This window comes from Myotis nattereri (assembly GCF_964212035.1).
Source record: "Myotis nattereri genome assembly, chromosome: 9".
In the NCBI taxonomy this organism is placed as follows: domain Eukaryota; kingdom Metazoa; phylum Chordata; class Mammalia; order Chiroptera; family Vespertilionidae; genus Myotis; species Myotis nattereri.
In genome coordinates, this window is record NC_138084.1 from 24530892 (window position 1) to 24557254 (window position 26363).

The 26363-nt window shown below is 41.2% G+C and overlaps 1 protein-coding gene across 1 annotated transcript in view; it reads left to right on the top strand.

Moving 5' to 3' along the window:
* The window catches only part of LGR4 (leucine rich repeat containing G protein-coupled receptor 4), a gene marked incomplete at its 5' end in the record, with an annotated part of 95518 nt that overhangs the window by 41235 nt on the left and 27920 nt on the right, over positions 1 to 26363 (top strand). Inside the window, one exon of the mRNA XM_081100457.1 lies at positions 7778 to 7849. Coding sequence (XP_080956583.1) covers positions 7778 to 7849 — 72 coding nt within the window. The remainder of the gene's footprint in view (positions 1 to 7777; positions 7850 to 26363) is intronic.

The window sequence follows — 26363 nt, forward strand, 5'->3', positions numbered from 1 at the left end:
TTGTGTAATCTTCTTTGGTGCAAGGTATGTTCAAAAACTTTTACCCATTTTAAAATTAGGTTTATTTATTTTTATTGCGTTTTGAGAGCTATTTCTGTGTTACAGATACAAATCCTTTATCTGATAGATGTTTTGCAAATATTTTCACCAAGTCTATTTCACGTCTCTTCACTTTCTTAACAAAGGGAATACAGCTTTGAATGCAAAAATTCTGAAAGGCCTTAAAATACAAGCTTTAATCCATGAAAGTAGAGAAATGGATTAAACATTCTTTTCTATGTCTCCTATAGCAGAAAGTTTTAATTTTTATTATTTTTTAAGATTTAACGCTGGCATTTTCTCTAGCCTTTCTGTGTTGTTAGGAATATTATATAGGAGGATGTTCAAGGACGTTAACTGGGTGATGACTTTGCAAGGTGGTAACTTTGCTCTGTAGTAATTAACATTTATTTTAAAGTGTTGCTATGGTGATTGTAGCAGCTACCCTCTTAAGGATTGCCAGGCTGCAGAGAAGCAAGTTTTGGGTTCTTTCTGCTGGGTGGGAAGCACCGAGTCTTTGTGCTTGAAACACCAGAGAAAATGCCAGATAGCATGAGCCGGTGTATCCTGCTGCCTACAACTAATAGAAATGTTGCTTGCAGCCTTAGAAGGGTATCTATTGTGACATCGAGTTGGATTCTAGCAGTGCCAAAACATGTAAGGTCAGAAAAATATCTCTGGAGCAAAATCTGACTAAAATAGCATACATACTGTTTTGGCCCCATTTCTGCAGTATTAAAGAACAGATTCTTCACGTATATGTAGCAGTTCCTATTGCTTTCGGAATGCAAGAATGCATTTTAAAAGGTTAAATTTAATGGAACATTGCAACAGTGTCTTAATAACAAGAATAGAGTGGACTGATGGATTTTAATAAAAAAATTTTAAGAACTGTGAATTTACATTTTGATGTAAAAGCCTCCCCATCCCAGCACAGTCTATGCCTTGTACCTAAATGAATAATCAATACTTCGTAAATGTTTGTTAAGTGGGTGACAGTATATCTCTTTTTCTCCTATAAAGGAAAATCCTTAATTGACCTCTTTTCCTTTGGACATGGTGGCTTCCTGTAGCAAAGACGTATGGCCTGCCAAAAAGAGCATTGAGATATACACTGAGTGGCCAGATTATTATGACCACCTGAAGTTTGTAGGCAAATTAGCTATAATTTCGCACTGAAGTTGCTAGAGGGCCAGACCATTATAAATGTCTGAATAGCACAACATACCTAAGTATCGTTGCTGATCAAGTTCATCCTATCATGTTGATGGCGTATCCCAATGGAGATGGCTTCTTCCAACAAAACAATGCGCCATGCCACGGTGCTCGTATTGTGCAGGAGTGGTTTCAAGGACATAAGGGAAAGTTTACCTTGCTTAGGTGGCCCCCACATCACCATATCTCAATCCAACTGAGCATTTGTGGGACGAAGTTAAAAGAGCCATCAGGCAGCTGGTTCCACAACCATCAAATCTCACAGAACTGGACAGTGCTATTCATCAGGCATGGTGTCAGATTCCTCGCATCACCTTTCAACATCAAGTGGGGTCAGTGACAAGAAGAATCGCCACAGTTTTGAAGGCAAAAGGTGGCCCAACGAAGTGCTGATGCGGTGGTCATAATAATCTGGCCACTCAGTGTATTAGACTTTAATATTTACACTTTTGTTAAAAGATAAAAGATGATTTTTTATTTTGCAGATGAAGAATCTTAGAAACGTGTTCAGGACTATGGGGTTTCATATTTGTAAAAAAGAATGCATCACACATAGAAAAAGAATCTGTAATGACACCCATGAACTATGACAGTGGTTGTTTCTGGGTATTGATATTTTGGATGGTTTTCTGTGTGTGTGTGTGTGTGTGTGTGTGTGTGTGTGTGTTTAAAGAACAATTAACATAGGTTACTTTTGTTACTATAAAAAGGTGGGGAGAAAAAGAGATTACTTGCCCAAAGATATGGATTAATGTCAGAAAAGAAATTAAACTCTTCATAAACTTTGACTAGAATTCTGAAGGTATATGTGTGGCTATTACTTATGGACAAGAGAGACCTTCCCTTCAGATTTGTTCCACCAGAGGCATTTCTAAATTTTTTGTTTTTGTTCACACTGTAGAAATCTGTTAACTAGAGATTGGCCTGAACTTTTTGGTTGATGACAAAAGACCCTTGAAAAGTCATTGGAATAGCAGTAGTTCTTAGTCATTATCAGCTTGTGTGTGGCGAGTTTAAAGACATCACCAGCCTTTTCCAGAGAACATACACACTAGAGAACCCTGTGTTCTCGAATATATGTAATTAAATGACTTTTAAAACTGCTGAGTGATATTTGAGATATAAGCAACGATGTGGCAGCAGCAGTATAATTTTGTCTAATACCAATAGGAGGGCTTGTTCAAATTTAGAATCATTGGGTCAGTTACAGCATATTTAAGACGAAATAATTCTGTGGCAAAAGGCCCAAAGCCGGCAAGTACGCAATGGCGGAGCCCACAGTGATATGCACTTGGCCACCAGCAAACAGGTTAGGCTCGCTTAGGGAGCCCTTTATAGGGATTTTAAAAGGTGCCTTGTTGAAACATGATGTTCCTCTTTACTCTCTAGATACTTTAACATTAGTAAATTTTATGAGGGAAAAAAGATGAGAGTTTAACCACTGGGGAGATTTAGCAGTTTCAATTAGACAATTGCACCCTTTAAATTTTAAATTTGAAACCAGTGACTACTGGTGTTTGAATGTTCAGCTTTATTTTTCTAGTGGAGGTGACGTGTTTTTGTATTTCTGATCTCTGGTAAAACTGCGGGAGTCTTGCATTATGTGGGTATAACATACAGATGTATGCTCTGTTCCAGGTAGTGTACCTTGAGAGGCCTAATTATAATGAAACCTATTACAAAACAAATAAATATGTATAGGAAAGATCAATCAAGCCATTATTTATAGAAAAGATGCATTCAAGCAACTATGTATAGAAAAGATACATTGGAGAATTTTCCTGCCCACTAAGTAAAAGTTCTAGGTTCTAACCAGGGGTGGGCAAACTTTTTGACTCGAGGGCCACAGTGGGTTCTTAAACTGGACCGGAGGGCCGGAACAAAAGCATAGATGGGGTGTTTGTGTGAACTAATACATGTTAACACTGCTGCTGGTGAATGAGCGGAGGAGAGAGCAAGCGAACCCTCCGCTCTTTCGGCTCTGCGGGGCCGGGCCGAAGCCCACGGTCTCTTTATCACTAACCTGCCTGAGGTCATCCTGATAGTTTTTAAATGGCTATTGTGTTATCTTGTCCTTCCAAAATCTCCTATAAGAATGTAATTCTTTCTTGCTTCTTTCTTTCTTTCTTTCTTTCTTTCTTTCTTTCTTTCTTTCTTTCTTTCTTTCTTTCTTCTTTCTTTCCTTCTTTCTTTCTCTTTCTTTTTCTTTTTTGTTTTTTTTTTAAGAGTGCTTGACTCTGTCATCTACTGAGCCTTAATTTTTTTCTTAAATTTTTTAAAACATGAAGTATTTGATCTTGAAGGGCCCTTCAAGCTTAAAATCTTCAGCATTTGGTGATGTGGAGTTTAGAGTGTAGTTTTGTAGGTAGGAACAACTCCAGGTTCTAGGTCTTCTGCACTAATTAGTGTGTGTTTTGTATAAAAACGGTTTCTTTTGGGAAGGAAAGCCACTGAAGGCTTGGCCTGCTCATAGTCCACTGGCCTCAAAAACATGGACATCGATAAAATAAAACCTACATATCTATAGGTGACTTGCCATTTTCTGATCTTCACAGCAACCTACAAGGTTTAGTTACTACTGCTTCTGTTTTTCCAAATAAAGAAGCTGGGGCTCGGAAAAGATGAGCAGCTTGCCCAAGGTTGTGAATCCGCATGCAGGTAAACCTTGCCTGTCGGTTCCCAGGCCTATACACTTCCAACTTCCCCAGCTGCCTACCTTCAAGCAAGGCCAACACTTCTCCAGAAGTGTTTAGGAGTTGGTAGTGCTCTGGCCTTGTGTGACATTTGTGTGTGTGTGTGTGTGTGTGTTTATGTTATATTTATTTTCTTTATGGAACCCGGGATGGGAAATCACTGGTTTAATTTTAGATGTTGACATTCAGACTATTGCTCGTATGAATGAATGTCTGGGCACTGAGCTGGTGGTGCATTTTCTAGTTGAAAATTTTCTATACATCTTTTATTTATATATTTTCATAATTTCTCGGGCTTCTGAGCCTACTATACGTCTCATTAGGGGCACAGGGCTTCCATTTGTAAATTGTTGTAGTTACCTCATTTCCGCCAGCATTCTTTCCAGCCTGGAGCTCGCTCCCTGCTGTGGGTGATGTCAGGTCTGGGATCCATTCTGCAGGCTGTCTGTAGGTTGTTTATCACCATTAGCCCTCATTATTTTAAATGAGTACCCACCCACCTTATACTCTGTAACCACATGTCTCCAGAGCTTCTCTGGAGATAACATCTTGTAGCTCGTCCCCACCCCACTCTCTAACCTTACCCATAAAATGTTTTATAACCGAAGCCCGAAAAGTATGAGAGAAAATATCTATAAAGAGAGAAGCTCTCAGGGTGTGTGCAACTCAGGACAATTTGAAAAGAAGTGTTGCTCCTCAATCTGCAGCTTTGAAACAAAACTTCACGTCCTGTTTAAACCATATTAGTTTGTAAATACGGAGTCCCACTAATTGCCTTTATAGCTCACAGCAAAACGACCTGTTTTGTCTTGTTACGCTGAGGGTGGGAAAAAAAGAGAGAGAATTACATAGGTGTATGTGTTCTAAAAAATTGGAATGCGGAGAATAGTGTGGTGTAAAGTCTCTCCAATTATGTGTCTTTTTCTGGTGAGGCAATTAATCAGTTTTTCTGTTACTGTGATACGCACCTGAACTCAGGTGTGCCAACCCGAGAGGCAACTGCACGGAGGGCCTTCCTTTGCACAGTAATAAATTATGGTTATCCTTCTTTCTCCTTTTATTGGAATGACTCAAGAGCGCCGAAATTGTGTGATATTTTATAGAACCACTGCTCACTCAGCTTATTAGTTCACCTTTCCATATGCTTAAAAGTTTTGTTGTATTCTTAAGAATGATTTCAGTGGTGAAGGCCAAATATGTTTACAAGTGGGAGTGACTCCCTTTTATAATGGCGAAGTTAATAGTCTTTCAATTTTGTATGATGGCACATTTTTTCAGAAACATGCCCTTTCCATAAAATGAAGCGTGTGTATTTTCATCAGGAAGGGTGTGCCCCTCCATGAAAACTACAGAAAAAGGTGAATCATGGGAGGAGTATATGTCAGGCTTGGAAGCCACCCAACCAATCAGTCAAGCCACACAACCAATCGTCAAGCACTTTTAACCGTCGTAGAGATAAGCAAACTGACGCCTCGTATGACGAGCAGCCGTGTGGCCAGGCCTGGAGTTGGGCCTGCTTGTCCTGACCCCTATTTTGGTGCCTTTGCTCCAGTATCCTTGCTTGAGTGTCTATGAAAAAACAAGTGTTTCTCCTTCCCTTCTGCAGGCATAATGATAGCTGACTAAAGTAGTGCCGAAGCCTGGGTTCAGAGAGAATGTATATAAATAATTACTTAACATTTATTAATTTGTGAATATGGAGAATTGTTTCTGGAGAAGTATATTAATTTCTTTTTCTTATAAGTTACCTTTAATAGAATGTGAGTCGTTCTCAGTGATAGAAAATTTTGGAATGCATTTGAACCTCTATGGTCATAAGATTCATCTCAGAGGAGTTTCATGTTCTAGGAAATGTATATGATGGTTCCTGAATTGCTAAAGCTATTTATAGTCCTCATTTTGTGTGTGTGTTTTAATATATTTTTATTGATTTCAGAGAGGAAGGAGGAGGGAGGTAGAGATAGAAACATCAATGATCAGCTGCCTCCTGCACGCCCCCTACTGAGGATCAAGTCCGCAACCCAGGCATATGTCCTTGATCAGAATCGAACCTGGGACCCTTCAGTCCACAGGCCACCGCTCTATCCACTGAGCCAAACCAGCTAGGGCATATAGTCCTCGTTTTAATCGTCAAGCAAAAGTGCTCTTCCTGAGATTCACTGATGATTGTGCCAAAGTCTTGGGGGCAGTAACCCTCCTTTTTAAAAATCTTACCAGGACAGAGGGTTTGCTTTATATTTTGACCATCACTGGAGAATTCAAATGATACTTAGGAGACTCGGAGTTTCCAGTTAAGATCATGGACTGGGGTTCACCTCTCCTATTGTTACACCACTTGCCCAGTGGAGGTCAGGAGATGATTTAGTTCAGTAAGCCCCAGCTTCCCCTTTTGTAAAGTGAGATTTTATGTGCAGTCTGATGTTACCTGTTACTGTGGTTGCTGTTTTTGGTGCTACATTTACTGCTGTTCCCAAAGTTTTCCAAACCTGCCTTAGGAAGGGCTAGTCACTAGAAGGGATGCAATTCCTTTTCTAAGTTCCAGTGAGAAGGAAGATGATGGAAGGCAGTCTCCTACCGTGGCACTGAAGCTGTCACTTCCTTCAAAAGAAAATTTTATCTGTCTGAAGTGTTATTGTGATCTGATTTTCGTGTGCTTGATTTCTCTTACACTTTTCTTTTTTATTTACTTTTTAAATGTGTATGTTTTTATTTCAGAGAGGAAGAGAGAGGGAGAGAGTGATAGAAACATTGATGAGAGAGAAACATCAATCAGCTGCCTCCTGCATGCCCCTCACTGGGGATCAAGCCCGAAACCTAGGCATGTGCCCTGACTGGGAATCAAACCGGGACCTTCTGGTTTATAGATCAATACTCAACCACTGAGCCACACCAGCCAGGCTCTCTTACACTCTGTTATACCAACATGTCTAATCTGATAAAGGGAAGGTCACATATGTGAATTTTCATGGTGAATTGCAGACAGGAGAGACCTGAGGGGTCAGCCACAGACTTTAACATGAGACCAGAGGCAGGAGAACCTGCGTGAGGCAACTTAGCCATTGCGTACTGGGACTGCCCCTCATGAGGCTGCCTCGACCTGTCTTTCATGGTGTCGATGTTGAGTGGAGTATGGAAGGGGAAAGCCAATCCAACAGGCAGTTGCCAGGGAAGAAGGAAATGGTTAATAAAGTAGTTTTAAGCTGTTGGAACTAGTTAATTGTTGCGTTACATCGTCAAGTGAGTTCTCTCCTTTCTGCTGCCTCTCTAAGGAAGAACTGGGAATGGACTGCATACCTGTCATGTAGGCACTTGTCTCTAGCCCGCATCTGTTCATAGGCTAAAAATGAAATCCACTCACAGCTATTACCTGGAGGACTTTTATAGGTTTTGTAGAAATATGACGAGGGTACAGCTAGGACCTGTTTTATTGTTCTTGACAATGGCTTAAGAAGCCATCCTTGCCAGCAAAATTATTTTTATATCACGTCCTCGGGTACTTATTTGCTTACTTATTACTTTTTAAATCAGATACAGCACATTTAATACCACTGGGAAGCCACACTGGCCCACTCATTGTATGTAGTTTGAGACATTTTCCCCAAGAATCCTTAAAGGGGACCATCAAGGATTTGGGTATGTTCCTAAATGAGAAGATTTAATTTCTCTGTTTTCTGCATCCTCAAGCCAATTTATGACTATTCCTTGTCTGTCTTTATGCCCATTTTTCTTGTTTCTTTACAAACACTCCGCCCCTAACTGTTTTTCTGTTAAATTAAATGCCTCAAGTCTAATGTCACTGAGTTAACAAACTTCTTAATTTTGTTTTCCAGGGATATCAGTATGAACAACATTACTCAGTTACCAGAAGATGCTTTTAAGAACTTCCCTTTTCTGGAGGAGCTGTAAGTATCCCAGGGAGAATTGTTGTTTGATTGTGTTTTTTCTCTTCTCTTTGGAAGCTTACAACAGGGATAGTCTAATGTGTCCTGTTAGGGGACATACAGATAGCTTCAGTGGGCTCTGTGCAGAGGAAATCATGCTTTTTTGGTGGAAACTAACTCGATTTTTTAAGTAGTGTAATTGCTGACATTTTTTTGGTGGTGGTGGTGGGGAATTCTTACCCTTTGAGACAGCATGGAGGGACCTGGACAGTATTATGCTAAGCGAAATAAGCCAGTCACAGAAAGACAAGTATCACGTGATCTCACTCAGATGTGGACTCTAATGAGCAAAATAAGCTGCAGTTATTTTCGAAAGCCAGAACTAAAACTGCTACTTCCATAGACATTTTTTTTTTTTTTTGCTGCAATTATTATAACCACGAATGCTGTTGCAGTGGCACAAGTTAATTACAGTGCTGTTTGGAGATAAGAAGGCTGCTGTGTAATTACCATTGTTGCCAAAGGAGTTGCTGTATGGGTAACACAACCATAAAGAATAATACAGGGCATCTCAGGGTCCTGGTGCAGCCAGCAATACTGACACGAGACAGCAGAAAACGGGGTGTGGGTCCCTTTGGGCTGTTGCAGGCAACCTCTGCGGGTGGGATGGAGGCATGGAACACCTTCCGGGACTGCAAGAGCACCTTTGACTTTAAGAGTGACTCCGAACTTGGCAGTTGCACCTCACATTGCCAGCCTAACAGTGTACATTGTGGGCAGTTTCTTTCCACTTGTTTTAACCTCCATTTTGTTTTGGTCTCCCCGATTTTTTTGCAGTTCCTCGTTAAAACTGGCACGTTTAGGTTTTAAAGGAATTGGGAACTACATAGTGTTATATTTTAAGGAGCCAGGTGGAAAAAAGTAAGAGCAGACTTGAATCAAGTTAAATATAGGCTTTTCATGACCAAGCTAATTGATTATGTAGTATGTGGAGGTAAGAAGATTACAGTTTGATATTACACACATCAAAGAGATACAGCCCTGAAGGAATCTACATTCTTGCTACAGATTTGAGTCCTGCAGCCCAGCTGTTGAGTATTAGGTGCAAGTCAGTGAATGTCTCCTATCTTAGCTCGGCCCCTCCCCCAGCCGGGGCACAGGAATCAAATATAACACAGGCAGGGTGTGCTCCCTGCTTCCGACGGAGTATTGAAATCGCAGTTAAGGATTTAATAAAGTTAAGGAGAAAGTTTTCTTCCCACACTACTTAGTTGAACATAATGTTCCCAGAGCCAAAACCGAACGGGGATTATTTTCACTTCCAAGCTTGTGAACTGGGTCAAGTTTCTTAACTTCCCTCTGCTCAGTTTCTTTGTCTCTGAGGTACAGATATCAACAGTCCCTACATTGTAATATTGTGGTGAAGACAGAATGAGTTAATAGATGTTAAATGCTTAGGACGGTCCATGAAACAGAGGTTATATAAATGCTAGCTACTATTTATTTTACTATTTTAAAACTACATTAAAAAAAAAAAAAGCAGTGGCGTATATTCCAAATATTATCTTTGGGTAAAAGGATTAAATGTATGTTTTATTTTGGCCTATTTTTCTTTAGTGAACATTCATTCTCTTGTAATAAACACTTATTTTTAATTGAAATTTGTAACTGAATTTAAAAGGAGTGAACTATGTATTTGAGGGCCCACTCCTTATTTCTCCTAATCAAGCTTTAAGATACTTTACCTATTCCTTTTTTAAAAAAATCCTCACCCAAAGATGTTTTCATTGATTTTAGAGAGAAAGGTGGGGAGAGAGAGAGAAAGAGAGAAACATCAATGTGAGAGAGAAATGTTTATTCATTGCCTTCTGCATGTGCCCCAACCAGAGATTGAACCTGCAACCTAGGTATGTGTCCTGACCAGGAATCAAACCTATATCTTTTGGAGTACAAGATGCTCCAACTAACTGAGCCACCTGGCGAGGGTCTATTCCTTTTTATTTCATGTATAGTTTCAGACTTAGGATTAGTCTCCCTTTATAGAAGTAATGATGCAATGAAAGGACACTAACAAGCGGGTGTCCAGCCATCTGATGCCCCTGTGGGATGTGTGACGCCCCAGGTGGGGCCTGGAGAAGCTCTCCTTCCTTTGGGTGGGCGGTTGTGTGCAGACCCCCTTTACTGAGGCCTTTGACTGCCAGCTCCACTCTGAGAGGTTCGTAGTGAGGACGTGGATGTCGAGTCAAACCTGCTCAAGCTCAGCTTTGTGACGTTCACATCTTAGATTTCTTAAAATCTCAAATGACCAAGCCTAGGTCAAGCTCATGCGTGCTGTCAACTGAGACTTTCAATTGGAACCAAATTGAATGTGCCCACTTGTTCTTTGGAGCGAGGTCATGTTCTCTCCATATTCTGCTATTGCAGTGAGGAGAGCTCATCAAATCAAGCCAGGACACTTTCTCCAAATATTGTACAGGATTTCAAAAACACATTCAGCCTGGCCAGTGTGGCTCAGTGGTTGAGCATCAGCCTATGAACCAGAACATCACAGTTCGATTCCCGGTCAGGACACATGCCCAGGTTGCATGCTCAATCCCAGTGTGGGACTTGGAGGAGGCAACCAATCAATAATTCTTTCTCATCATTGATGTTTCTATCTCTCTCTCCCTCTCCTTTCCTCTCGAAATCAATAAAAATATATTTAAACACACACACACACACACAAACACACATATTCAGTTAGGTCAGCTAGTGGTTAATTTCAAAGAAGAGGTCAGAGTATTCTTTTCTACTCTAGGAATACTTTAGACATTCAAGGGGATTTTTCCCCCATGTTAATATAAGCATGGTAAAAAACACACACACCCATGTATTTTCTTTATAAAACATTGTAGTTTGATTTTGACATTCCAAAATGATGCTGCCATGGCTATTGTAATATTTCATAAGCAGCGGACCATTAATCAAGAAGTCATCTGGAAGTCATTTAAACGTCACTGCGAAGCTGAAGTCCCTGTAGAGAAATGAATGCTTCACGGAGGGTGGGTTTTTTCCATGATACTTAATGAGGTGTGCTTTACAAGATGTGATCAGTTTGGCCAAATTTTATGATAACCCAGAATGCTTTGAATATTGGGTGGAATCCGTTCCCAACTACATATGAGACGTGTTTATAGATATTTACATATTCACGTAGTCTTTTAACAAGCACTGAATCGTGCCGTTTGCCAGACCCCGTGGTGGTGCCAGGGACACCTAGACAAGTCAGTGTGGTCTTTGGAGTTGACAGTCTACATAGACCTGTGCCATCCAACAGCACCACCACGAGCCACAGGTGGCTATTTAAGTTTAGATTTAAAATAAATAAAATTAAATAAAATTGAACATTTATCTCTTTAATCGAACGAGCCATTTTTTCCAATGGCTAGTGGCTGTGTATTGGATAATATAGATAGAGAACATCTCCAATATTGCAGAAAGTTCAACTGGCCAATAATGGTCTAGAGCAGCGATGTTCAGCCTTTTTCATCTCATGGCACACCAAAACATAGGTTATATTTTTTGCCGATCTGAAAAAAAAAATAGGCATACTTTTGATTCATTCACACCAGACAGCCTTTGTTGTGTTGGCTGTTGTCATTTTTTTATTTGACCATCTAAGGGGAAAGAGGCCAGTGCCCTTGACTGAATGGTCAGGTGTGGTATGTTTTAAAGATGCTTGCGGCTCGCGGGTTAGAAATGGCTGGTCCAGAGGAGGAGGTGGAGTGGACACTTGGGGCGGAGTCTGTGAAGACTGTCACAGACGTGTGTGCAGGGTCAGGGGAAACCTAAAGCGGCAGGCTTACTTGGGACTGACTGTAGGACTTAAGAAAGGCTTCCCAGAATAGCTTCTGCTGAGTCTTGAAGAACACGTGGGAATTAGCCGGAGGAGGTTGGCCAGCAAGGGTGCTCCAGAAGGAACCTGATGGCATGTGCAAAACACAGAGGTAGACATTTCAGACGCATTAAAACACATGCAATGGCTAGGGATGCCTATTGGAGAACAGGGAAGTTTGAAATATTGAAAGACAGGAAAATCTTAGGAGATGAGGCCAGATCATGAGGGACTTGTTAAGCTAAGGAGTGTAGACTTTTACCCTGAAGGAGAGGTGAATTGCATAGGAGAGTGAGTAATGGGGATGAGGCTACACTTTTTGCTCTGAATGACTGGATGCCATTCACTGAGACTGGGAACCCCGAGAGCCAATCAGTTTGGGTCATGAAGAATTCAGTTTTATAAAGATAATGATGCTAAATAGCATGCATATCGAGTTTTACAATGTATAAAAGTTCACTCTCATTACAGTGCGGAGAAGCGGTTTTATAAAAGCAGAAATGGTGCTGACGAGGTCAAGTGCCTCATTCAAGTTCACGGGTCTGGTCTGTAGTTTTGCTGGGACTTGAAATCAGATCCCCAGAGCCCGTGCTTTCTGAATGAATACTGTGGGTGACATGCATGCTTTCGCAGGGAAATATTTCACCCAAATTTTTTTAGTGAAATGTACTTTAAATACTATTGGTGCCAGTTTTATTTTCACATTTAACCTACTTTTGACAGTTTTACAGTTTATAAACATCATAACCCAGTGATTACACCCTCCTCTCCCCAGAGGATACAAAAAACATAGGTCTGGCTCTAACGTCTACATACAAAGTGCAAAATCTTGGGACGGTCTTAAGGTTTGCACCTCAGATTTGTACCATGTAAAATGGGACTCCTTACCGTAGAATTGTGAAGGGAAGATGGGGTAATTTTTGTCAACATGCTTTGTGACCATAAAATGCTATGTTCACTATTCCTCTTAAACATTACGGTCTTTCTTTCTCTTAAAGTGTTTGGGGGAGAGATTGTTTTGTTTGGGATGGGTGTTGGAGAGGGCCAATATCGGTTTGTGTTAAGGATGTGAAAGGAAAGTCAGAATTCTTGGAAAACGTTTGTTTAGCATCGACAGGTTTTGTTGTCTGCTGTGACGCTGCCACAACTATTTGTGGCTCTCCTTGAGACCTGTTGGGGCATTGGTAGACATTTGGGGAATGGCTGAAATGTGGAGTTGTGAAATTGATTTAATTAGAAACAGTAGAAGGCATATCCAACTGCTTTCCCATAGGCGACCACTGAAAAGTCTGTGGATATTACTTTGAGCTGAGATGTTGCAACAGCAATAGAAACCATTGCCAACTTTGGCACTTGCACAGTTGTTGTTTAACACGTACTATAAGGCTAGGATAATTTCATTTGTTTGAAAATGTACTTTGACTTTGGAACTCTTCACAATGCTAAAGTGAAACTTGAATCTCTGAATACTGATCTCTGAATATTAAGATCTCTCACCCTAGCCAGTTTGGCTCAGTGGACACAGTGTCGGCCTGCGGGCTGAAGGGTCCCAGGTTCGATTCCAGCCAAGGGCATATACCCAAGTTGTGGGCTTGATCCCCAATGTGGGGCGTGCAGGAGTCAGCCAATCAATGATTCTCTCTCATCATTGATGTTTCTATCTCTCTCTCCCTCTCCCTTCCTCTCTGAAATCAATAAAAATGAAAATAAGATCTCTCAGGTTTTTTGTTTTTGTTTTTGTTTTTTCTTCCATTTGTAGGACAATTAATTCTAAATGGAGGCTTTACTTTATAAAAGAGGACTAGCAAATAATTTGAAAGGGAGATTTTCAAATCAAATATAAACAGTGGGTCAAAACTGAATAGTTTAGTGATACGTAAGTATTGACTGACACATACATATACAGAATATATATGTGTACAAACATATATAAAAATGCACTTACAAAATGTTGCAAGCATAAGGAATTTTTGCACATACCATTTACTCAGATTACCCAAATGTTAACTCTCTCTCTCTCTACACACACACACACACCATAACATGTAAAATATATGTACATTTTTTAGAACCATTTGAGAGTAAGTTGCAGTCGTCATGCCCTTTTAATAAATATTTTATTGTTTATTGCAAAAATACAAGTATTTTTGCTTAAATAACTGCAGTATAGTTGTCAAATTCAGGAAACTAGCACTGATATATATTTTTATCTGATCTGTAATAATTATTCAAATTTAACAACTGTTGGTCACTAATGTTTTTTATAGCAAAAGAAACAAATTTCTGGTTCAAGATACAATCGACACCAAGTTGCCTCTGGTTATTGTCTTGAAAATTTGTTTTAAATTTCTAAAACTATTTTTTTGTGGTCTCTGAGTTAATGCATATAATTAAAATTACTCAAGTTGGGCAAAGGGAAATTATTTTAGGGTGCAAGAGAAATAATAAATGGCAGTTAATATTTATTGAGAGTTTATTATGTGCTAAAAACGTAATACATGCTACCTGGTTTAATGCTCACAAGGCCTCTATCCCCCTATGAGGTAGATATAATTTATTATTGTCCCAATTTACAGATGAGAACATGGAGGCTTTAGAGAGGTAAAAAACTCACTGTGGTCATATAGGAAATAGCAGAGCCAGGATTTGAATATATATTGATGTGATTCACGTCTTCCTAATTTCTAAGCCATAATGTTGCCTCAAGAGGCACAGGATTGAAAGGGAACTTAAGAGACCAGCCACTCACTATTATTTACTACTCTAAGTATGTCCACAGCTAACCATCAAAGATGGTTTGGCTGCCCAACATTTCCCCTAGTCAGTTCAATGAACACAAAATTTATTAACAAAGAGTTCTTCCTACAATGAAGTTTTCTTGTCTAGCCATACCATTTTCAGATGAAAATATCAAGGCCCAGCAGTAGACGAGTCGCTTGCCCAAAGTACCACAGTGAGTACATAACTGAGCCGGATTTAGACCTATGTAAGCTCAATGTCATTCCCACTATATTCCATCAGCTTTAATGTCTCTGAAATGTTTAAGTGGTCTTAGATAGTCTGATTGGGTTGTTTAGAGCTGTAGAAAGTAGCTGATTATTGTTCTCTTCTAATGCAAGGAATTTCTTTTGCCTCTAAACTAAAGTTGGACTCACTTAACACTTCCTTGATGAAGGCTTGTCAGATAAGCTCTATCAACAGCAGTAATTTCCCAGTAAAAGCAAAAGAGTTCCTCAGTTGCTCTGATGATATATGACAGTTAAAAGTATTATATTCTTGGGAGCATTCTCTTATTCCACTTTATAGTGCTTTGGTAGGGTGACTTAATAGCCCTTACTGTTGGGAAGTACATGGTGAGCTCACAGAGCAGTATAACTCGTCTGATTCATCCCATTTTCTTGTGTCATTTGGGGACTGCTCATATTAGGGCGTTAAGGGTGAAAATAGAGAAATAGAAATAAACCTTATAGTAACTGGACATACTATGTACTGGATAGGACTCCCTAGAACAAACATGGTTTGTATTGTTTTAACTCATAAACTCAGAGAGCTATATTTGTTCCAAATTTGCTGATGGGGAGGCTGAGTTTTTCCTCAGAGTGGTTAAGTAACTTTCCCAAGGTCACATAGGTTGTTAGTAATGGACTTGGTTTCAATTCTAGCTCTGACTGTAGGTGTGGAGAGTATGAGGAAAGACTTATTAGACATTTCATGAATTCAACAGACTTTGGTTAGATAAAACACTGTGTTCTGTGTTGAATTTAATGGGATTCTTGCCTTTAAGAGAGATGCACAGTGTACTGGAGTCATGGGAGTTCAAAGGAGAAGGGAAGGAACTTGTATCAAGGAAGATTAAGGAAGACCTCATCAAAGAGTTGTCATTTCTGGAGAGCCTTGAGGGATGGTGGGAGTGCTTCATGAGGAGATCAGGAAAAAGGAGCATGAGCAAGGATATGGAGGTGACTGGGGTAGGTAATTGAAATGCTGTGGTGCTTGGTTTGGTTGTCGTGCTGAATTCCTGAAAGGAAGTTACGGGAAAGAAACTAGGAAGGAATTTGGGGCCAGACTGAGGACCTTTCTTGGCAGACGAATGAGGAGTTTCAACATTTGGGTGGCTGTTGGAAGTTTTTGAGCTAGGAAATGACTTGATCACCTATGACCTTCAATCAGTGTCATCTCATAGCAGAAAGTAGGATGGCTGGAATGGAGAGAGTGTGGGGAGACAGGGGAAGATACTAATGGCAGTGGTGCAGGTAGGAATGATGAGAATCTGAACTAGGGCGGATGAGAGGCATTAAGAGGGAAGTTGTGGAAGTGGCATCAAACGACATCTCAGCTGGGATGACGGGTGTCATCAGTAACACTTAATTTTAAGACGGTAATTTTGAGGAGTCATTTGATGCTTTGACAAAAAGACAATACAGAAAGAGAAATTGCTTCAGAAGAGATGATACTGCATGCACTTTTGAATATACATGTTGACTTTAGGTATGATATGGTAGGGGCATCTGGAAATGTAGGTATGAAGTTGAGACTAGAGATTCATGGATGTCGGCTACTGAATAGAGTATCATGGGTATAGATTGTGGAGTCTTTCATTTTGAGGTGATTACTGGAAACATTAGATTATAAGAGCTTGCCAAGGGAGAAAGGGTAGATGAAAAGGGAAGGAGGCCAAGGACAACTCCTTGGGAAACACTTGACTCAGGGTGTGGGAAGAAGACCAAGTGCCAGAGAAGTGGGAGAACTAGGGCAGAACTGTGCCCCAGGAGCTGTGGGAGGGGAGGCTTTTCACAAGACCGAAGAATCAGCTTTGACATGCTGGAGAAAGGGGCCCGTGGCCAGATATTGAGAAAAAGCCTGGAATTTAAGTTTTTTAAGAATCATTTCAGTAGGGTCTTGAAAAGTTCATCAAGAAGAGGGCATGTGGGGACAGCTAGTAGGTGATTTCTGGTTTTTTGAGAGAAGATTGAGCTTGGAATATGGACTGTATTTGACAGGAGTCCATAGGGATTTTAAGAGACAGAAACCCAACTGCGGCCTAATAGAGGATTTATTGTTTCATGTAGAACTAGAAAGCCCAGAGGTGGGGCTGGCTTCAGAGGGTCCTGGATCTCAGGGTTAAAGGTTATACGTTTTCTCATGCTCCCCATTTCTTAGGTTCGCTTGTCTCTACTTTTGTATTTTGGCTTCATTCTTTCCTGTTGCAAATAGCCTGTCTCCCTATAGTGGGAAACACAACCTTTGGTAACCCCAAGCACATACTAGCATCTTGAAATCTGAAATGAATACCTATTTGTCTTCCTCCCTACTTTCAGCAGAAAACTCCTAGGAGGACTCTGGTTGGCCAGACCTGCCTCATGTGCCTGCCCTTGAACCAGTCTCTCTACTGTGTTCAGGATGGTATGGCCCAGCCTGGGTCATGGCCTCATCCCCACTAGGATTACCTAGATGGAGAAGTTCCCCCCCAAAGAAAGCAGAAAGGGGAAAGAAGACATGCCTGGGAGAAATAAATCATTGTTATGGCATCCCACTAGAATCTAGTGACTGGACACACTGTGGGGAATATCTGGGTCGATCTAAAATGAACAAAGGATGGCCGAAGAATAGAAAGGTCCCAGTAAAAGCTTAGGTAATTTAAATTTATAGTAGAACCAGTGGGCTCTGTAACTTTGTTCTATAGTGATTAGCAGCCTACATGCAAAGGTGGTGAAAGATTTGATGTACTCAGAATTTGGGTTGGAAAAGTCAGGAATTCATAGGAGACTAGAAGAAATCAAGCAGGAGAATCAACCAATTCGTTGTTAAAGTGTTTGACACAGGATTCAGAAAGTGTGTAGAGAGGCAAATGAAGTTTGTTGGCTTGTTTATTAATTGATTTTAATCAAAGCTGATGATTTGTTCTTTGACTAAAAATAGTAGTGACTACAAGTAAATGAAAACAGATTTGATTTTCTGCTAGCGTGTTTGAACTTTCCAGCAAGGAAATAGACTAAGTTATTTCTTTCATGTATCATTCACTCTAAGCCAGGCCATGCTTATTTAACACAGTATTATGTGCTTTAATAGAACCTTTAACTCAGAATTTGTTCATTAGTTCCCCTATTCACCACTTATTAGTCATATATATCATATATATATATATATATATATATGACATAATATTCTTTGATATGATATATTATTCTTAAATATTATATTGGGTCTATCAAAGAATATTATGTTGGAAATGCTAGAAATATTTGTATCACAGACATACTTGGTTTATTAATAACATGATCATAAAATTAATGAATATTCAGTTTTAAAAATCCAGACTCAGATAAGAAGAAGAGAGGAAAAAGAACCACCCATTATCTCACCACTGAGGGATATCCATGGCCCATCCCTAAACAAGTCACGGGGATAGAACCAGCATGATTGGCTAAGACCAGTCATAGTTTAATCCTGAAGCTGAGTCTTGTAACAGAGGAGATATTTGAACAAATCTAGGCTCTATCAGGAAGTCGTGAATGGCTATTTGGTAGGAAACCAACAGTGCCTGCCATGGTTCCTCTCTGTTCTCCTCGCCCATTCTATACAGTTCATCTGCGCCCTTTCTGCTACAGGAAGCCTTCCCTGGTTTTGCTTTCCCAGATCCATCTTACGCTTTCTCTGCTCCTCACCCCTTAGTACTGGATGAAGAGCCTTGTGATTTTGTGCTCTAGGTGTGTCAGGAAGTACTTGTTTTTCCAACTCCATTGACTTTTTTCTAAGGCCAGAGCCTGTGGTCTCACTTTCCTGTATGACCTTTGGTGATAGTAACCACATATTTGTACTTGAAATTGAGGGAAGGGTTAAGACAAAAGGATTTCTTTTTTTTTTTTTTAATATATTTTTATTGATTCAGAGAGGAAGGGAGAGGGAGAGAGAGGTAGAAACATCAACGATGAAAGAGAATCATTGACCAGCTGCATGCCCCACACTGGGGATCGAGCCCACAACTGGGGTATGTGCCTTGACCAGGAATTGAACTGTGACCTGGTTTATAGGTCGATGCTCAATCATTGAGCCACACCGGCCAGGCAAGACAAAGGATTTCTTATTTTGCATTTATTGATGTGAGAAACCTTATCAGACTATGTAAAAACTAACTTCCATTGATGTTTTATGTTTAATGAATCATCCTCATTTATAAGAAATGAAATGAGAAACGTCTTAGAAAAGCGCAGTACCTTCTTTGCCATACCTGTGGTGCTTGGCCTGTACTAAAAGGTCAAATTTGTTGGTTGATGTTGGTTGTAAAAATTTTTTAAAGCTGTAAAAAAATATTTTTAAAGCTGTATTTCCTCATATGTGTGGATAGTGCATGTGTTCATTGCAAGAGGATAAATGACTAGGTTGTCAGGATAACTTTGCTCAGGAAATATAACTATTAACCAAGGTTTTTATTGATTTACCCATAAAATACGTCTTCTGTGGGTTACTATAAGAGGAGCTGGAAGATACAAAGGCCAATTGGTGCAGGTGGAACATAAGTTTCTTTGAATTAAATAAGCTCTTTTAGTATGTACACAAGTACTAGATGGCCTATACACTGTTAGCAGGAACAAGCTTACTTTTTATTTTTTTAAATTTTTAAAATTAATTTCAGAGAGGAAGGGAGAGGGAGAGAGAGAGAGAAACATCAATGATGAGAGAGAATCTCAATAGCTGCCTCCTGCACACCTCCTACTGGGGAACGAGCCTGCAACCCAGGCATGTTCCCTTGACTGAGTTCATGGGTTGATGCTCAACCACTGAGCCACAGTGGCCAGGCCAGACTTATTTTTTGATAAGCATTACTGCTTTAGTTTTGTGTATTTAAACAGAAATATGTAATATTACATATGTGTGGGGAGTGTATGAAATAATTGTCCTCTTTCCTATGAATGAAGACTACTTTTAAAAACTTGAGAATCTCCATAATAGGGGTTCTTAATACATGCATGCTCATAACACATATTCAGTTTTCACATATACTTACATAAAAAAAAGTTCTATGAAGATGTAAAACGCTTCCTGGTATGTGAAGTAGGGTAAGTGAAACGTGTTGGCTGACTGAGAACTCTCTGATATACTGTACCAGATGAGGTTTATGTAATGCTGATAGGAAGAATGTCCAAGGGGAATATAAAGGACGCTGTTTGATTGTTAGCCCTCTGGATTCACTATGAAAAGAACCACATCCTTTGGTTCTCTTAAAGTCATTTGTAGAAAATAACATAAGACAACATTGTTCTGTTTTTAGAATTTATATTATTTTGTTTTGTTTACCGTGTTTTATTTTGAGGCCTTACGTTTTTTAGCCATGGAGTAAGGCCTTGGGCAAGGGATGGAGAAAACAGGGTCTCACTTTTTTTCATCTGTTTAAAAACAAAACAAAACAGAGAGAAGGTGGGGATACTAAGCCTGCCTGACCCACTGTCCAGGGCCAGTATAGTGGGATTATGAAAATAATAAGTGCTACATAAATGTTAGTTTTTGTTAATATGTGCTGTACCAAATATCCCTAAATGGGAATCAGCTACACCTCTTGAGGTCTTTATTTTTCACAGGAGGCAGCAGAGTTCTGAGCACATAGTAGGGCCTTACCATGTAAATAAACCTATGCTCAAGGATTTAAATTAGAGGAAAGTATTATAATGCTTTTTGTTTTTACTTTAAAAGGTTGTCCAAATTTTACATCCTGTTGATTTCAAATGATCTGTACTAATAAAAGGGTAATATGCTAATTAGACCGGATAGACTGGACGTCTTCCAGACAAAGCCATGATGGCGGGGGCCAAGTAAGAGGCGGTTAGGGGTGATCAGGCTGGCAGGGGTACAGTTAGGGGCATAAGGCAGGCAGGCAGAGGCAGTTAGGGGCAATCAGACAGGCAGGCAGAGGGGTTAGGGGCGATCAGGAAGGCAGGCAAGTGAGTGGTTAGGAGCCAGTGGTCCTGGATTGTGACAGGGTGTCTGACTGTCACAGGGATTGGGCCTAAATCGGCAGTTGGACATCCCTGAGGGGTCCCAGATTGTGAGAGAGTGCAGGCCCAGTTGAGGGACCGTGCCTCCCCCATGCACGAATTTTGTGTACCGGGCCTCTAGTATTTAATAAGAGAATGTCACTCACACTTTCCTGCAGCAATATTTGCCCCATTCAATGTGGACCTGGAAATGCCTTCTCTGAGGGCAGTGCTATGGGCTGGTGTTTATGTCTATTGTATTTTGCACATGGCATGACTTGATACTGATTCACCTACTTGAGAAAATTGAATGGCATTGCAGGAGAAGGAGTTCAGACATGTTTAGGTACAATCTGTGATAGTTCGTATGTGTGGCTTCAAATTAAGATCTGGGGAAACATAGGTGTAGAAAGAAATGGTGAGGGAGGAGCATTGCTGAGAGTGAGATAAATGTGGCTTGGCAGGGAGGGGTGGTGCTCAAGGTACTCTGCTGTCAGTACTTGATAATAGCACAATGCCGGGCCATCTGGTAAACCACTTCTGCAAAACGAAGGTGGTCACATGAATTGAGGGGAGGCCACTCTTTTCTGGTTTGGTCACCTGACCCCCAACTTCTCCATAATGTGATAGAGAAAGCACCATGAATAAAGCTCTCTATGGCTTGTATGCAAAGCGTGCTTGAGCCTCACTGCTACAGTTGCCTAGCCTCCCTCCGCCTGCTCCACCCTAGGCTCCTCACAACAGCTGCTGGGAGCTACTGAACCCTCATCTGCCCTTCCCCCAGCTCCGTCCATATGTCTAGTCAGTGTATATTGTAGTCCTTACTCTACTGTGCTCGACTAGAATTTCAGCCAAATGGCTACAATGACATTTCTATAGCAGACTAGAAGAAACCTAAATCCAGACATTTCTCAGAGAAATAGACACCAATTGGCTTACTCTCTATTTCACACTTGCCTCTCTCGTTTCTTTAAATGAAGAAATCCCAGCCTAATTCAGCACACAGATTACCTTCTGCCCGTGGCCTGCTCGTTCATGCACACCACTGACCAGTGCCTCTTTAACCCACTGTTCCTGTTCCCCCCTCTGGGAGGGGGGCCAGATGGAAAATATCACGTAGCATATGCATTTAGGATAGAGGGTATAATTGAAAACTCTAGCTCCCCCTGAAAGGAGCCCCTAATGTGAATCCACGGACCTTATGAATAATAAATACACACAAAACTGATTCATAAAGGCATTGCACACTGAGCCACTTGTATCCTGTTTCCTGGAAGGGCTCCAAGTCCAATGGGAGGGCGGAAGTCTTGTGGCTCGCTCCACCCTCTTTCGGTCTCTCCCCTCTCTGTCTTTGCTCTCTCTGCTTCTGGGACTGTTGCAATAAGCAGAATAAACAGGAGTTGCCTTGAGGTAGCCTGAGCTCCCATTTGAAGTCCTGCTAGACCCGTGTTAAATCTGTGTGATCATGTGCATGACCCAGAGTATGTTGAGATAATACTGTTGACCAATGGATTGGTGTTCCCAAGTTTAAAGTTCACCTTCCCCACCACCCTCCTTAAGAAAATATCCTTCCAGAATATGTTAAGAAATAAAATTGTTGCCAGAGCACTTTAAAATCTAGCCAGATAGTTCTTTCCTGTTAGGAGAGCAAAGGGGAGTTGAAGTGAAACAAGAGGAGAAAGCATGCAGGAACGTGAAGCTAATCAGGAAGCTCTCCCGCTCTTTACGTAGCAGGTTTGCCGTTTTGAATCCTGAGTCTGATAGGGACCTACTTGAAGCATCACAGCAAATACCAAGGACCTACTACATGTCAGGTTCCACGTGAGAGGGTGCAAAATGAATATAAACTAGTCTCTGCTCCTATGGGACATATAATACAATTGAAGGAGATATGACAAGCTCATGGTAACTAGAGACAAGATGCATCCAGTGAGAGAGCTTTGACTATACAGATACCTGTGGAATCAAAGGAAGGTGAAAGCATACCAGCGTCACATTGTTGGAAGTATTATCCAACTTGGACAGGGATGATGAATAAGGTTTCAATGGGCAGAGGCCAGAGTGGGGGCATTTCAGGTGAAGGGAATGTCATGAGGGAAGAGTCAGAGGTGGAAAAGCATAGAGTGCTAAATTGTAGATACAAGGAACACTGGGGAAAGAAGATCATGCCGAAGGTCTGGCTAATTCAGCACAGAAAATGCTCAGAGTTGTGTGTGTTTTTTAAGATTTAGATCTTATGGTATTATAATTAAGCGGTTTGAGGCAGGAGTCTTGTGGAAGTAAATGGCAATAATACTGGAGGAGAAAAAATGATGGCCTAGATTTAGGTGACAGCAGGAAGAGTAATGAGTGGATAGATGGACACTTTGGAGCCAGGCTCCATATGGTCTATGTTCAGGGCTCCAAGCCCAACGGGAGGGTGGCAGAGGGGAAAGAAGGGATGCTTGGGACCATCTACCCTTAGCACAGAGAGAAGCATGCCACCTGCAACCTTCTGTTCTCACCCTAATGATGATTTTTTAAGGGCTTCATAGCCATCGGAAGAAGAAGTACAAAAATAGAAATATTATAATTTACCAAATTAATAACGTTTTGTGGAGCCAGCCAGTAGGTCCTCGTGCCGAGAGAAGTTGGGGACACTGTTGGGTGTAGCAGAGACAATCGGGGCACAGAATGGGAAGGAGCTGGCCTTGGCCAGGAGAGGGCCGCTGGTGACAAATTCTTCCTCAGGATCCACCACCTGTTTTTCCTTGGGAGCTGCTGAAAAAGCACAACAGAGAATGTTCTATATCCCAATAGAGTCCCAGTGAGTGTAGGGCACACCCTGCACCTTGGGCACCTAGGGGCCCCATCCTCCACCCCCATCCCCACGCCCCTTCCCACGGATCATCTTTGGCTCTGGGAAGAGTGGTACTGTTAGTCTGTTGGAAACTCCTCTATAAAATTGCAGTTCTGACCTCCAAATGCCATAGTCCCTACGTGTGAGCTCTGGTCTGCTGGGTGAGACCTGTTGCCACTCAAACAAGGCTATTGCCCAAGCCCATTGTGTTATCTGGGAATTGTTTCCCGGTCTCTTGGTGACCCACCAGAGGCATCACAGAGGTGCAGGGAAAGTAGATAAGAATGGGAGCCAGCCAGGAATGCTGGTTCCTCCACTTACCAGCCCTGTGACTTATGCCAAGTCCACTAGCCTCTTAGGGACTCAGAGAAGCGTGGCTATTGTCATGCGATGATGAAAATGAAAAGGAATGTCTGTAAGCCACTATCACAGTGCCTATAACTACTGTGGGCTCGTTACCCAGTAGGTGTTTCCTTCCAGCTATTTGGGGGACTTTGTCCCCAGTCCTATTATTTACTCACTTCGCTCTTTCTGGATCTGAGATGTTGAACAAGAAGCATCCCGAGGGTCTGCTCTAGGAGTTACTGGCCCATAAAAGAAGCAAAGAGGCTTTGGAGGGTGCCGCTGCTCGAGCTGCAGAGCCCTCACCAGGCTGCTGTGTTTATCATTCATGAACAGCCCTCGCTCGGTAAAATGTGGGTAGAGGCATTCCAGAAGAAAGGAGTAATCAGAGCGAGTGTGAGGTGGTGTGCCCCCATCTCAGCCTTAGCATGGTCCACCACATCCGGGTAGTGTTGATTTCTCCAGATACTGGGCTTGCATTTCGGGATAAGCCACAGGCAGAGAGATCATTTGGTCATTTCCATTGACAATAAATAGTGGAGAAAGAGAGGGTGCTTTTTGAAGTTAGCTTACTTTAGTTTTCCCATGGCTCATAAAGGGGCAGAGATTTGGGGAAAGGAGGCAAATGTTTTGGCTCATGCGCTTCAACACTCTCTTCTGTTGACAAGTAGAGGGAATCACGTTCTCTGCATTTTGCCACTTCCTCTGTTAAATTATAAAATGCTCTTTTCCATGAGCTCCAGTCCAGTAGACTGAAGTCCTCAAGGAAAGTCCATAGATATGGGGACATTGAAAGCTATTATCAGAGACAAAAGGATAAGACTCTTTTATCAGCCTCAGTCTGTTTGTAGTGTTTGCTTTTTGGCAGACTTGACAGTGAAGGCTGGTCTTGGAAAGAACTTGGAGGAGCCCTCATAGACACAGGACTTGCATTGCTGGGGGGGGGGGGGGCGGGGGGGTGGGGAGAAGGTTACTGCCCCTTATGATCCTTATTGTCTAATTTGATCTTTTAAATACTGCATTATCAACTGAATTTAATTAGTGAGCCTGGGGGTGGGGGGAGAAAGCCCCTTGAGAGGGTGTGCATCAAGCCTGCAGCAGGTGTAGACTGGGATGCTATGGCATTGGAATGGCAAGCATTTTCGAGGAAGAAATTCTGAGAAAGCAGTTTTTGAATATTGACTTGGCATTTTCCCGTGCCTGTTCTTGGAAGTGTTTGTATTTGGCCTACAAGCTTACTGTGCAAGGAATAACCATAGAAGGTAGCCTGTGACCAGGTTCAGTAAGAATTCATACATCAGGCATGGTCATTAGAACAGAAGTTTTCATGGGAAGTAACACTGAAGTTGGCTTTTTAGGGGGTGAAGATGAGGTTGAGAGGTGAAGCATTTAAAGACGGAGTGGTGAAAATAGCTGGTCTAGAATCAAGAGGATTTGCTGAGGAGAAACATTTTAAAATGGAAGCACTGAAGAGGTCACCATCTGCAGTCTCTCATTTTACACAGGGTGACCTCTAAGAGGTAAAAGGTCATGAGCCCAGGTTGTGGGAACCTCAAAAGGCAGGCAGTATAGAGCTTAGGTGCTGGGGTGCCTTGTGTAAAACCAGGGAAATAGTGAAAGGGCTATTGATGAAAAGTTTAATTTAGGGGCAAGTGTTCAAACTGTGTTAAATCCTGTCTTTTTAAAAATTAAATTTATTGGAGTGACATTGGTTAACAAGATTATATACATTTCTATGATACATGATCTGTATATTGAATTGTGTCCACCACCCAAAGTCCAATCATCTTCCATCACCATATAATTGGCCTCTTTACCCTTTACTTCCAACACCTTCTGGTAACCACCATACTATTATTTGTGTCTATGAGTTTCAGTTTTATATCCTACATATGAGTGAAATCATATGGTTCTTAGCTTTCTCTGATTGACTTATTTCTCTTCGTATGATATTCTCAAGATGCATCCATGTTGTCACAAATGGGATTACTTCATCTTTCCTTATGGCTGAGTAGTATTCCGTTGTACACATGTACCATATCTTCTTTATCCAGTCTTCTATGGAAGGACACTTGGGTTGTTTCCATGTCTTGGCCGCCGTGTGTGAAATCCTGTCATATAGTTGTGACCAGCATTGTTATCCTGGCTGTTGAATAAAGGACACACTTGCTCTTGTCCTGTGATTGTTTTACCTTTCACTCCTCCACCCACATTCCCTCCCAACTCACACACATCTTCAGTATATGTTTCTATGTTAATGCCAGGTAAAGACCAAGCCTTTCCAAGACTGTTTGCATTTTAACTGGGACAAAAGTAAATGCATCAAGAAAAAGTAAATGCATCTAAGACAGAGTTTTCAGGTCTCAGTGACTTCAAATGTATGAGCCTTCCTGAAATCAAGGTGTTTGAGAGGAACAGATTGGAAGCAGGGGACATAGCTGATGTCTAAGAAGAGAGTGTTGTATGCCAGGCACTTAGTAAGCACTTTAATTTGTTAATGAGTGAAACTTT